This window comes from Cydia strobilella, chromosome 11 (assembly GCF_947568885.1).
Source record: "Cydia strobilella chromosome 11, ilCydStro3.1, whole genome shotgun sequence".
Lineage (NCBI taxonomy): Eukaryota > Metazoa > Arthropoda > Insecta > Lepidoptera > Tortricidae > Cydia > Cydia strobilella.
Genome location: NC_086051.1, coordinates 2,168,924 through 2,182,504, shown reverse-complemented (window position 1 = coordinate 2,182,504; position 13,581 = coordinate 2,168,924). Strand labels below are relative to the sequence as shown.

Sequence of the window (13,581 nt, the reverse complement as noted above, 5' to 3'; positions counted from 1 at the left end):
CGTGTAATAGAGGTGGTTTAACTTTACACCGTTTTGTAGCGACGTTGCCAGCTCGATGTCTCGCTAACGGCTGTTTGTTTCGCAGATTCATGGCCACGGGCAAGCACATCGGCAAGGTGCTGATCCGCGTGCGCGAGGAGGAGGCCGGCAACAAGCCGGCGCCGACACGGCTGCTGTCCGCCATGCCGCGCACGTACATGCACCCCGGCAAGAGCTACGTGCTCGTCGGTTAGTATATATATACTAGTATATAGGTAGTATTAATAACACCAAAACGCACTAGGTCTTGAATAAATCATAAATAAATCATAAATCATTTATTTGCATTAAATGTGGTTTAACAATAGGTATTATTATAATTATAAGTATCACACATTTAGCCTTATTTATAGCATGCAAAATATGTACATCTTCATCTTACATTTTCAAAAAATCTATTTACATTTCATGCAATTTTGTTATTCAGTCAACAACAGTGATAACAATTAAAATGATAAAAATAACAATAATAATAAAGGAAATGTCATTAGCTAGTGTGGAAGTCAAAAAAATCTTTAATATTGTAAAAATTATTGTCTAGTAGCCAGTTATACAAAGTCCGTTTAAATCTTTTTATATCAGAAATTTCCTTAATATCTAATGGTAAATGATTAAATACTTTAATTGACATTATTTTAAAATAATGCACTTTTACACATTGGTCCTATTAATTTTGTAGGATCTCTGGAGCGTAGCCTTGGATTTGCAATGAATTTTGGGAATAAGTTAGAGTTAGACTTAACAAATATACCGATTTCCAAAACGTACATACTAGTTAAGGTCAGCAATTTAAGTTTTTTAAATAGAGGTCTACAAGATTGTAAAGGTCCTTTCCCGCATATAGCTCTGATACATTTTTTCTGGCTAATAAACACCTTTTTTATATCAGTTGAGTTTCCCCAAATAATTAGTCCGAACCTAAGCAATGAAGCAACATAGCCGTGATAGGCAATAATAGCAGTTTTTTCGCCCGATAAGCGTTGTAATCGCTTCAGAGCATATGATTTTTTTTTAAATCTGATACACAAGTTGTCTATATGTGATTTCCAGCTACAATTTCGAATAAACAATTTATTTTGAACTGGATACACAACAATGCTTCAGACCGAGGTTCCGTGGATAAGGCGGGAAGCCATTTTTATAGCTCGCCCTCATGACAGTTGCGCTGCCAATTAGGGCGCGTTCAGAACTCCGCTAACAGTATGTTCATTACATTAGAAACTTCTTTATATTTAAGAGCTGTGCTCTTGTCGGTCGAGCAATCTCCAACTCATCCGGTCCTCTGCCAACTTCTTAACCTTCTGGTATGACACAACCTGAACCTTTTCTTTCATTTGTTAAAAAAAAAAAAACTCGGTCTTTCTCTTCTCTTTACCTCTATTTTTCCTTCTATGATGCTCTTAAGGTACAGGTCGTGTCGTAGCAGATGTCCTATTAGTACTCCTCCACGCAAAATTCTGGAGGTTCCAAACCTAGGAGGATATAACCAAACGGAGTAGCCATTAACAGGCTAAAGTATGAAAAATTAAAAAAAAAAATGCCATTATTAATTAAATCTAAAATCGAAGTCATGGTTCCTAACAACAGATGTCGCTATCTGTCATAGTTTCTGATTTCTCCCTACTGACCCATTTGGATTGATCACCCTGTATATTGACGAAAAATTTTGTACCAGGTGGTCTGGGCGGCTTCGGTCTGGAGCTGGGCGAGTGGCTCACGAAGAACGGAGCGCGCACGCTCGTGTTCAACTCGCGCAGTGGCGTGCGCACCGGCTACCAGGCCTGGTGCATCCGCAGGTAAAATACACTTTTAACACTTACACTTTTAATTAAAAGTAAACACTTTTATTCTACTCTAGCATACAGGCGTATTAAAAGGGAATTACGATATATTGTTTGCGGTAGGCACTCTAATCCCATATAATCAAACAGCTCCATATAACTACGTAATACACAAGTTATTTTCTTAATTTGTAATGCCGCCTATACGAGGTGTATTCTGCCTTCTGCCATCATTTCAATGTTAAAAGTTTGTTATTTCGTTGTCGTACAGTAGGTACATTTTATTTTTCTAATTCCGAGATATCTTTTACGAGCCGTGTGATCTTTTTTTCGTTCGTTCGCTTCGCTCGTTTCATAATAGTACATTACGATACAAGTGCGAAAAATAGGAAATTTGAAACGAGTGGCGATAAATTAAAACACGACCGAGGGAGGGAGTGTTTTAAATCGACACGAGTTCCGAATTACCTATTCGCACATGTATCGTAGAACGTTTTACAGTACGTATGTCCCTTTGAATTTTCGACATAGTTACGTAATGTGCTAATTATCGCACTAGTGCGTACAAGTAGCACCATATGTACTGTAACAGTTACAGTAATGATATATAACCGGCCAAGTGCGAGTCGGACTCGCCCACCGAGGGTTACGTACCTTTTTTTAGAAACAAACAGTCTTTTCACAAAATTTCAACTGTCTAGCTATCACAGTTCATGAGATACAGCCTGCATACAGACAGACGGTCAGCGGAGTTTTAGTAACAGGGTCCCGTTTTTACCCTTTGGGTACGGAATAATATAATATAATATAATAAAATAAGTATAAAATAATATATATGCGTTATTGATATAAATGCGTTAATTTTAATTTATGTACCTAGTTATAGTTTAGTTTTAAGAAATACTTGCTGTGCCCTAACAGGGTTCATGTGTGAACGTACCCTAATGTAACATCTGTTTTGTACCACATGATAATAAGCAATAAATGAATTATGAATTACCCTAAAAACCACAGTGGTGTTTTAAGACCTCTCATTATGTGTCAGTTGCATAAAGTAGTATTGTCCCTCGTCCGCCAGATGGCGCGAGGCGGGCATCAAGGTGGTGGTGTCGACGGCGGACGCGACTCGTGCGGCGGGCGCGCGCGCGCTGCTGTCGGAGGCCGCGGCCGCCGCGCCCGTGGGCGGCGTGTTCAACCTGGCCGCCGTGCTGCGCGACGCCTTCCTGGAGAACCAGACGCCCGAGGACTTCCAAGTCTGCGCCAAGCCTAAGATTGACGGTCAGTCTCATTATATTGTGTGTGAACATCTTCAAACATTATGTTATTCTCGAACTCCCCATCGGTACACAAACCTCCATAAGGTTTTGCCTACGATGGGTCTTGTAATGATCTAAAAAACTGTAATTTGCTTCCTTATTCAATAAATAAATAATAATAAAAAAAATAAAAAAAAAGCCACTGATCTGAGGGAAAGATTACATACCAATGTATACATATAATATGCCCTCCGCGTAGTCTTCTGTTTCTATGAATAAAAGAATATACAGGATGGCTAAAAAATAAGTGTATTCCCGTTGCCAGGAAGGTTTTGGGATTGTGCTGAGCAACTTTTAATTTGGGACCAACCACGAAACTTAGCATTGAAAATTGTGAAACGTTAACGATGATTTCATTCGTCAAATAAGTGGCAATTAGCTTATTAAGGACTTTATTTCAACATTGTGAAATAGACCCTAAGAGTCGGTTGCACCAAACTGTTTGTCATCGTTAAAGAGTTCGTTAAATTTTATTGTATGGAAAGTTTCATAGTAAACCGCCGTGACGATGCCTTGTGACGTTGATCAGTCTGTCAAATGCGAATGGTGCAACTGGCACTCAGGGCCAGTTGCACCAAACACATTTAGCGGACTGATCAACGTCACTCAGCGTCAACTATGAAACTTCCCATACGATAAAATTTAGCGAACGCTTTAACGGTGACAGACGGTTTGGTGCAACCGACCCTTAGTCTCATAAAATGTGCCATTGTCATTCAAAAGGGTACTTATTGTCGGTTGTCAATAAGGTGGTATTTCAAATTTCAACCGACCGACAATGTGGTAACTTTAGGACGTTACAAATATTCACCGCATTATTTTTGTTCGCAGGCACACGCGCTCTAGACGTCGCGTCTCGCGAGCTCGCGCCAGAGCTGGAGCACTTCGTGGCGTTCTCCTCCGTGTCGTGCGGCCGCGGCAACGCCGGCCAGAGCAACTACGGCCTCGCCAACAGCGCCATGGAGCGCCTGTGCGAGCAGCGCCAGGCCGACGGTCTGCCCGCGCTGGCCGTCCAGTGGGGCGCTATAGGCGACGTCGGTCTCATCATGACGGCCATGCATGGAAGTGAAGACACGGAAGTCGGTGGCACCATGCCGCAACGCATTGCCAGTTGTCTGGCCACGCTGGGGACGTTGCTGGCGTTGCCGCATGCTGTCGCGTCGTCCGTCGTGCTGGCCGATAAGCGACGCGCGCAGGACAAACCTACGCAGGACCTTGTGCAGGCTGTCGCTAATATCCTTGGTACGTATAAACGTGTAAAGAATTGTGTATTTCACTGTGTGTTCTCGAAAGATTTTATAAAATAATACATTCAGGCATACATTTAGAGACCTTTGTACCAGACAAACAAAAAACCGGCCAAGTGCAATGCATTACGCAAAACACCGCAAAAAAATCACGTTTTTTGTATGGTAGTCCCACTTAAATATTTATTTTATTCTGTTTTTAGGGTTCCGTACCCAAAGGGTAAAAACGGGACCCTATTACTAAGACTCCACTGTCTGTCTATCTGTCACCAAGCTGTATCTCATGAACCGTGATAGTTAGGCAGTTGAAATTTTCACAGATGTATTTCTGTTGCCGCTATAACAACAAATACTAAAAAGTACGGAACCCTCGGTGGGCGAGTCCGACTCGCACTTGGCCGGTTTTATTAGTATTTGTTGTTATAGCGGCAACAAGAATACATCTGTGAAAATTTCAACTGCTATCACGGTTCCTGGTGACAGACAAACAGGCAGACAGCGGAGTCTTAGTAATAGAGTCCCGTTTTTACCCTTTGGGTACGGAACCCTAAAAATGATCAAAATGTCGAAACACTTTGTCAAAAATGTCCAAAGACATTAGGGGGACAAAAACGTTCTGATATTGCACCCACGCACAGATTATCCAGGGAACTGATTTAGCCTTAAATACGTCGTATATAAATAATTCTATAAACAAATAATACTATATATTTATGTATATTATATGATAAATTTGTATATGTATTTATATTGTTTATTTATGTAGTTTATAAAGGTATTATAGTATATAAATATTACTAGTTTGTATATTGGCGTTAGTATTAGAATTTATATTTAGAAATTTTTTTTTCGCATCGCACTGCACCCACCTTAACAATTTCTGTTTGGCCCAGTGGTTGACTTGTAGAGAATGCCTCAAGGCATTAAGTCCGCCTTTTGTACTTGTTCTTGTGCAATAAAGTTTAAAATAAATAAATAAACATATAGGAAATTCCACGAGAATGTCGCTTACGAAACACTTTTGCTTTGTATGGCAGTTACCTCAATCAAATGCGTAAAGCTCAAATATCAATTTCTCAGTATTTTCAGAAGTATTATGTAGCAGAACGGCATTTCGTAAGCGACATTCTTATCTATAGTCAACCTGAAGCCTAAAAAAATTCTCACAAATTCTGTTAACCTTCAGGTATCAAGGACCCCAGCAAGGTGTCCGAGACCGCAAACCTGGCCGAGCTGGGCATGGACTCGCTGATGGGCGCCGAGATCAAGCAGACCCTGGAGCGCGGCTACGACGTGCTGCTGGGCGTGCAGGAGATCCGCGCGCTCACGTTCGCTACGCTCCGCGGCATGGGCGGCGACGCCTCCGCCTCCTCCTCCGCACCCGCCTCCGCACCCTCCTCCTCCGCACCCGCGTCTCCCGGCACCGGGGATCTGGTGCAGTTCGCGACCTTCGGCGAGCTCATGCCCAAGAAGGTGCTCGTCAAGCTGCCGTCGCAGCCGTCGGCTAATCCTGACCACAAGCCCATATTCATGGTAACACATTTTCTTTGCTTTCAGTTTCGACAATTTATTTGTCTAAATAGCGCAGGGATCTCCTAACTTTTGTAAACAATAATTTATTTACAAAACTTCCGTGAGACACGAACACGCGACGCGACGCTCCTCGGTACGGAGTGAAACATGTCGAGCGTTTTCGTCTTTAAATACGTGAGTGACCCGTTATTAATATGTTTAATAATTTATTTGCAAGAAAAGGGTAACGTTTACAGATTTAGATGTAAGTAAACAGTAGTTTGTTTCACTTTTTCAGCTGTGTACAAACAGGATGCAAATCCACGAATGCTCGGGGGCCGCCGCCAGACTCTTTTTGAGGGCCAGATTGTCTGAAATTTGGCATTTTTCGTTAACTAAACAGTTTGGAGACCTAGTAACCTATTGTAAAGAAGCAATGTCTCCATCAAATTATCCCATTTTCCTCTTGTGTTTATTTCGATTAGACGGACATTTTACTCGTACCCGACACTGATCACGGCTTCGTTTTACAGGTGCACCCGATCGAAGGTGTAGTAGACTTGTTGCGCGGCGTGGCAGCCAACGTGAAGGGCACAGTGTACGGGCTGCAGTGCGCGGCCTCCGCTCCGCTTGAAGACATGGCTGCGCTCGCGCGCTTCTACGTGAAGCACGTCCGCACGGCGCAACCTCAGCCACCATACACGCTGCTGGGCTACTCGTTCGGCGCCGGTGTTGCCTTCGAGATGGCGCTACAGTTAGAGAAGGAAGGCTGCGCTACGAGACTGGTTCTAGTTGATGGGTCGCCCGCGTTCGTCGCGACACACACGACCCGTGGAAAGAAGAAGCGCACCACTCGCACGCCGCAGTCGGACGAGGCGGACGCGCTCGCGTACTTCGCGCAGGTGTTCCAGGAACTCGACGCGGCTAAGGTGATTCGTCTACGATTTTCATTCTATATTTAAAAACAATATCGATCAAGTCTTAACTGGCTTAAGTACGGGTAAAGGAGCACCATTCGGTAGAACCCCATTACCCCGTTTTTCTGTCAAAACTATAGCTAGAATATTGTTAAATGTTCGAAATAGTCCGAATACAGTTCCTATTATTTCGACATTTAAAAAAAAATCTTAGCATAGCAAATTTTAAAGCTGCACTCTGACCATCCTAGGTTCAAAATTCTTTTCGTTGTCTTGTTTCTGACCACTGTCACGCTTCTATTTTTGTCCTATATCAAAATTATCAATTAAATAAAAAAAGTTGAGTTGCATGTCTTTCTAAATTATATTTCTCTTGTGAAAAACTAAAAACTAAATTTCACCCCATACAAAACTCTTTTTGGGCACAAAAAACAAGACAACGAAAATTTTGACCCCTATACCTCGATAAAAAATGACTCCCATTGTTAGGCGTCGAATGTAACATTATGTTTTTGTCAGGTCGCGAGCGAGCTAGAGAAGCTCCCTAGCTGGGAGGCGCGCGTGGGGCGCGTGACGGAGCTCATCGTGGCCGGCGGCGCGCGCGCGGAGGCGGCCGCGCTGCGCGGCGCCGCGCACAGCTTCTACCGCAAGCTGGTGCTCGGCGACCGCTACCGGCCCGGCGCCAAGCTGCGGGCGCCGGTCACCCTGTTCAAGGCCAGCGACAACTACGTGGCTCTGGACGAGGACTACGGCCTCAAGGCCGTGGTCGACGGCGAGCTCAGCACGCGGCAGCTGTCCGGCACGCACCGCACCATCCTCGCCGGCGACGCGGCGCGCTCCATCGCCGACTACGTGTCCGACCTGCTCGCGAAACACTAGCGGACCCGACCCGACCACCTCTCCTCCGGCACGAGGGTTTCTTATATCTATCCTTTCGGACGCTTTCCGCTGTAAACGACGACCTTTCTCTGTCCTCGGCAAAAAAGGATAAAAGGATAGATGTAGGACCGACGCACGCGGTAGGATGATACTAGTAGGAAAATATTTAATTTTATAAGTATCTTGTCGCTTAACGCGACGAGGTTCCGAAACGTAGTGTAAATACATACAAATTTTGTTATCGAATTTATTTAACGAATCTCTTCGCTGCGATGAGAATTTTTAATCGTAATTGGTGAATCTTTATCGCTCCTTTCGAGCGGGTGGGAGAGTCCGCGGAGCCCCCATAGTGCGGCTCGCCGGCCTCCCACACTTATCTATTTATACTTGACTGGTATTTTTTGGAAGGCCTCTCTATTTAGTACCTCGGGGTATATTGTAATGCTATATACATGTGTACATGTAACATAGGTAGTTTAGTAAGTAATCCGATTCCGATCGACACGATTGTTTGTTTAAAGTCCGATTGAACATATGAATATTTTTTTTCTAATAACAATTTCCACTGAAAAAATTATAATTTAATATGAAACCAAAGATATTAAAAAAAAAAAACACTTTAATAGATCTGTCGTAAAGATACAACATTATTGAAATGTGATTTTATTTATTTATATGGGGAGTAAATTAATAAGATAAACATGAGTCAAATACTTGTACATTCCATAAGGCGGGGTGGAGCAGCAAATTCGTTGCAATGCACATGGCCTGATTAAATAAGCTTACACGTTAAATCTAAGCTAAATATCCGTTCCTCGGGTTTAACCCGGCAAAGGAAGATACAGAACATGCTTTAAGCTAGAAACATAATATATTATTAAATGTATATGAAAACGAAAAAATATCAACCGTACGAGATTTCCATGGCGATTTCAATTTCCATTACCAAAAATATTATTAAATGTTTAAACGCGTACCCCTTTAACCGCAAGTACGTATGGCCCACTTATATTATTGTAATGGAAAGACGGGTAAAAAAAAACTAAACGTAGATGGCGCTCTCGACAGTAATATTTTTTTTTCTATTGAATTCGGCTAAAACCAAGGTTTCAAAATTCGGTAATGCCATAGAAAATTAAATTGACAGTTGCCTTCCCCATTGGGGTCATCCATTAATTACATCACACGTTTAGGGGGGGGGGGGGGGGGGGGGGTGCAAGAAAATGTGACATGTTGTGACAAGGGGGAGGGGGGCGTCACAAACTCTGTCACGTCACATTAGCTTATTTAAATTATTTTATTCGCTGTACAATTAAATTCCAAGTTTTTGGAACGATAATCGTTTTAATCGTTTGATTTTCTTTTCTAATCTGTTTTGGGTTATAAAATTACTAATATTTCTTTTGTCAAAAATATTGTGATAAAATATTAATTATACTTAATTCTATTTGCCGATTTCATTTAAAAAATGTGACGTCACACCAGGGGAGGAGGGGTTTGCTAAATGTGACCAAGTGTGACAAGGAGGGGGGGAGGGGTCAAAAAACCTCGTAATTCGTGTGACGTAATTAATGGATGAACCCATTGCAGCACACCAATGTTGTTTCTAGCTTTAATCAGGCCGTGTCTGGAGGGGCGGAGCCCGCGCCGGGCGCGGCGCCGCCGCGAGTGATAGCCCGGCAATAGTCTAAGATAGCCCTAAGTAGATAGTTCCTGTGTATGGTTGTTGTGCTAATTTATTTTGTTACTGACAAAGCAAGCAAGCGCTCTGTGATTAAACGTGCATTATTTTTCACGATATTGTTTTATTAAATTTTTCCCTTGACATTCCCAAGCTATTTTGATCAGTGGTTGGAAACTCTTCTGTTAAGAACAAATGTATGGCAAAGATATTTGTCAGTGGCGTGGCATTGGCGGCACTGCTGAAATGCCAACTTGACATTTTGATTACAAAGAGAACAACCGTGACACCCGAGGTAGATCAATTCAAGGGGAACCTAACCAGGTTAACATGACCCCAGGCAAAGTTGCACGGTTTTCGAGTTATTAGTACCTACCAGCATCGATAACTCGAAAGCCATGCAATTTTTACTGGAGTCATGTTCGGCTGGGCGCAATGTCTAACTCCACTTAAACAAAAAAAAAACGCTGGTTAGGTTCCTCTTCAGTTGATCTACCTCCGGTGTCACTGTGACGTTGTTGTTCTGGGACATCCTGTATGTATCTCATTCTTTATGTATAGGTAATATTGTATAGAAATATGGCAGCCTGGCGGCATGGTAATCGCATGTTGTTACATTACTATGACTACTATGAGTCATTGACTCATTAAGAATAAAAGAAGAAATAATGTAACGTAGGGATTAGATGAGAATTCAAAATTTCAAATAGCTGTCGACTGAGAATACAGAATACAGGACCACATCCAGAGAAGAAAAATAAGAGAGATGAATAACGGGGTATTTATTCATCTCTTATTTTTCTTTAACAGTAGGTATAGTTTGTCAAAGGATTGTCTCATTTCAAACATAGACAGAGAGAATCATACTATCTTTGTACTAGTAAGGATGAGTATAGTTTTTTTGGTACATGGAAAACCAACAGCGCTATACATATCAGAAAACTATAATAGAATTAGAAAGCCAATTATAGGTTTCCACTTATAGAAACGGAATAACATATAACAAGCTTATTGCCCAACTTAATTACACATGTACAAGTTCATACAGCACAAGAACAGAGGATAGATATGAATATGATCGATTATTACAAAAAATAAGTAGAAAAGAAGGTAAAATTTGTTAGGTAGTACATTTAGCCACAGTACATTAGCCCTGACCTGCGCCAGAATCATTGTCATCCATAAAGTATCTAATTTATTTATTTTTTATTATTGATATGCTATCACTAAATATGTCGATATTACAATTTATAAAAGCTTTATTTATGCTCATGCTTGCCCAGCATAAGAAACTGTTTTTTCTATACCTAGTAATAGCTTGGTAATTACTGATGGGACGAAAATGCCTAAACGTCCTTGACGTCATTAAACGAGATCTTATTAAGCAAATTTGGACAATCTACATTATTTACTGACAATCTGGTTTGACCAACTATATATCCATCCATCCATATGACAACAAGTTTTATGTTAAGGCCTCTGAAGCCTTGAAAAAAATTGCATACGATTTTAGATAATTTCTGGCTAAGCAATCTAAGTATTTTTCAAACTCGATGGGTACGCTGGTAGGTGTCATTTCAATACAATTTGTTGAGTTTTTGGCGTTTTTAGTTTATAAAACTTATAAATTATATGGAGATGACACCTGTCACCCTACCCATCGAGTTTGAAAAATACTTGACCTGTTCGATAGTGTGTAAGGTGGTCCGCCATACCATACGATCGTAGGACGCAGCTATTCTATAAGTGAGCGCGACAAAAAAATTCTTTCTCGCTCTCACTTATAGATGTGGAGCACCAAGTTTCTAATATTATACTCTATGGCACCAAGGTCGCGGTGCGATGCGGTAGTCTGTTACTCAGAATAATGACTAAAGCATAGAAGTCGGGCAAAAATGCTTCGCAAATATGTATACCCGTACTTTACTTCCTTACGAATTAGATAATGTGCCGAAAAGAGATGCATATATGCTTGTTATTTCTCATTTACGTACGGTGTCATAAGTTTTATAATTTGCTAGGGATGTGACTGTGTCGACTTTTTATATCGATAAATTATGCATAAGTTTATGTGCCATGTAAAAGAATAATCACGAAATTGGCAAATTGATAATAGTCTGGCTAATGAAAGTTGAACCTGAAAAAACGCGGCAATTTCAAGAAATCTGTAGCAGGCGGCTCGTTGAAATGAAATGAAATGCGTGGAATACAAGGATTGCATAACTTTTATACTTTTTATAATTTTCATATTCTAAAAATCATTAAAAAGTATAAAAATTATGCAATCCTTGGAATCAAAGAGCCGCCTGATATGAGGATTAATGCATGTACCTAATATAGCTTTTATCTCATTTGCAGTCTACCACTCAGAACCGTCTAACTATACCTCTCGTTTTTTTATCATTAGAAAGAAGGCGAGCGATCTTAATGTGTCGTTTTATCGAAAAACACTTTGAAAATAAGTCACAACAAATATAATATACGATCATTTACATACTTTTGCTTTCATAAGTAAAATATTGCTATATTTATAAAAAAACTTGTCAATAAAAAGACACGTGGAAATGGTTTACCGTTTTTTCTAATGCTAAAAGACTAAGTATAGTTTCTAGTCATGTACAGTCAGCTGCAGAGAAAAGGCACCCCCCCTGCATACAAAGTTCTGTAAATTAGTATGGACGTGGGGTACCTTTTCTCTGCAGCTGACTGTACCAAATAGGAAATGAAAACGTTCGTGTAATATATTTTTTTTAATTTAATAATAGGGAATATTACGCGAAACTCGGCGTAGGTGGCGCCACTATCACAATCTGAGGGTCTATCGCGAAACAAGAAAATCGAACTTTCGTTATCTAACATCTCTGTCACTCTTGCGTATTCGAGCGATAAAGAGGCAGCTAGATAACGAAATTTCGGATTCGAGTTTTCCGGTAGGTCCCCTGAAAACTTGTCAAAAACCTGTTAAAGGTACAGTATGAATAAGTTACGATACGGTGCACTAAAAAAGCTAGTGCTGCACTCTGGTGGCAGAACATTGCAGTAATATCCCCTATTCCTCGTCCTTTGGAAATCTGAAATAAAAAGTTGAGTTTTGTGACCAACAATATTAATAAAAGGAACATACATCAATGATCATTAATGTCTTTTTTATTAGGGTTCCGTACCCAAAGGGGTTAAGACGGGACCCTATTACTAATACTTCGCTGTCCGTCTGTCTGTCACCAGGCTGTATCTCATGAACCGTGATAGCTAGACAGTTGAAATTTTTACAGATGATGTATTTTTGTTGCCGCTATAACAACAAATACTAAAAAGTACGGTCCCCTTGGTGCGCGCGTCCGACCCGCACTTGACCGGTTTTTAGTATTAAACTATAGTCTGGCAAACACAATCTGTCAGTAAGTAAGAACAAAGAAAACTATAGGTACAGTCGAAGGCAAAAATATTGATCCAGACAAATGGCTTAAAAATATGTGAACACGATTTTATTGTCTGAGCGTACACATATTTTTGAGACTGGGAATGTATATATATTTATGCCCTTGACTGTACTCATCAATTAAAATGAGACAGTCCTGGGCCAAACTATAAGAAAGCTGTAAATGTCGATAGGTTATTGATCTGAGGTCGATACATCACTATGCCAAAAATATAACCTTTCATACTTAGCAGAAAAGTTCGAAAATTTATGCAAAAATCTATATAGACTTGAATGCAAGTAATAATTACATAAACAATATATCGATTTCTATGTTGAGGGTCAGGTCCTATAAATTAATTTCTTCAAAATTGAACAAAACTCACCGATTAAAGGTTATCGGTTCGTGCGTATTTTCTTTTCTTCCTGTATGCGATTTACAGCCCTCGATCACACAAGACATTATCACAAAGGGAACTTCAAACCATTACAAATAAAAACTCAACACGTTTTCCAACAATCTTTCAGGAATAGCAAGAATATAATTAAAATAAACCAAGATGACCGCTGAAACATCCCGAAATATTTCAACTAAAATAATACGACTATGTCAAGTTGTTACAGTTGACACCTACCTGTGAAATAACGAACTTATATTTTATTTGGCTGGATTATATTATAGAACCACATAGGACCATTTGACATTTCCCTCAGTTCATCTTATGACAATACTGAAAACAACGAAAGAACTTGCGGATTGTTGTCTCACTCACTCATAGACAAAAAGTAAT

At 40.5% G+C, this 13,581-nt stretch overlaps 2 protein-coding genes across 2 annotated transcripts in view; both read left to right on the top strand.

Annotated features, from left to right (window-relative positions):
• LOC134745403 (fatty acid synthase) overlaps positions 1–9,486 on the top strand; it is a 43,352-nt gene extending 33,866 nt beyond the window's left edge. The window contains exons 16-22 of the mRNA XM_063679444.1: positions 86–228; positions 1,715–1,835; positions 2,899–3,098; positions 3,968–4,378; positions 5,570–5,916; positions 6,429–6,824; positions 7,332–9,486. Coding sequence (XP_063535514.1) covers positions 86–228; positions 1,715–1,835; positions 2,899–3,098; positions 3,968–4,378; positions 5,570–5,916; positions 6,429–6,824; positions 7,332–7,691 — 1,978 coding nt within the window. The 3' untranslated portion in view covers positions 7,692–9,486. The remainder of the gene's footprint in view (positions 1–85; positions 229–1,714; positions 1,836–2,898; positions 3,099–3,967; positions 4,379–5,569; positions 5,917–6,428; positions 6,825–7,331) is intronic.
• LOC134745411 (reticulon-4-interacting protein 1, mitochondrial) overlaps positions 1–13,581 on the top strand; it is a 128,381-nt gene that overhangs the window by 83,168 nt on the left and 31,632 nt on the right. The window lies entirely within an intron of this gene.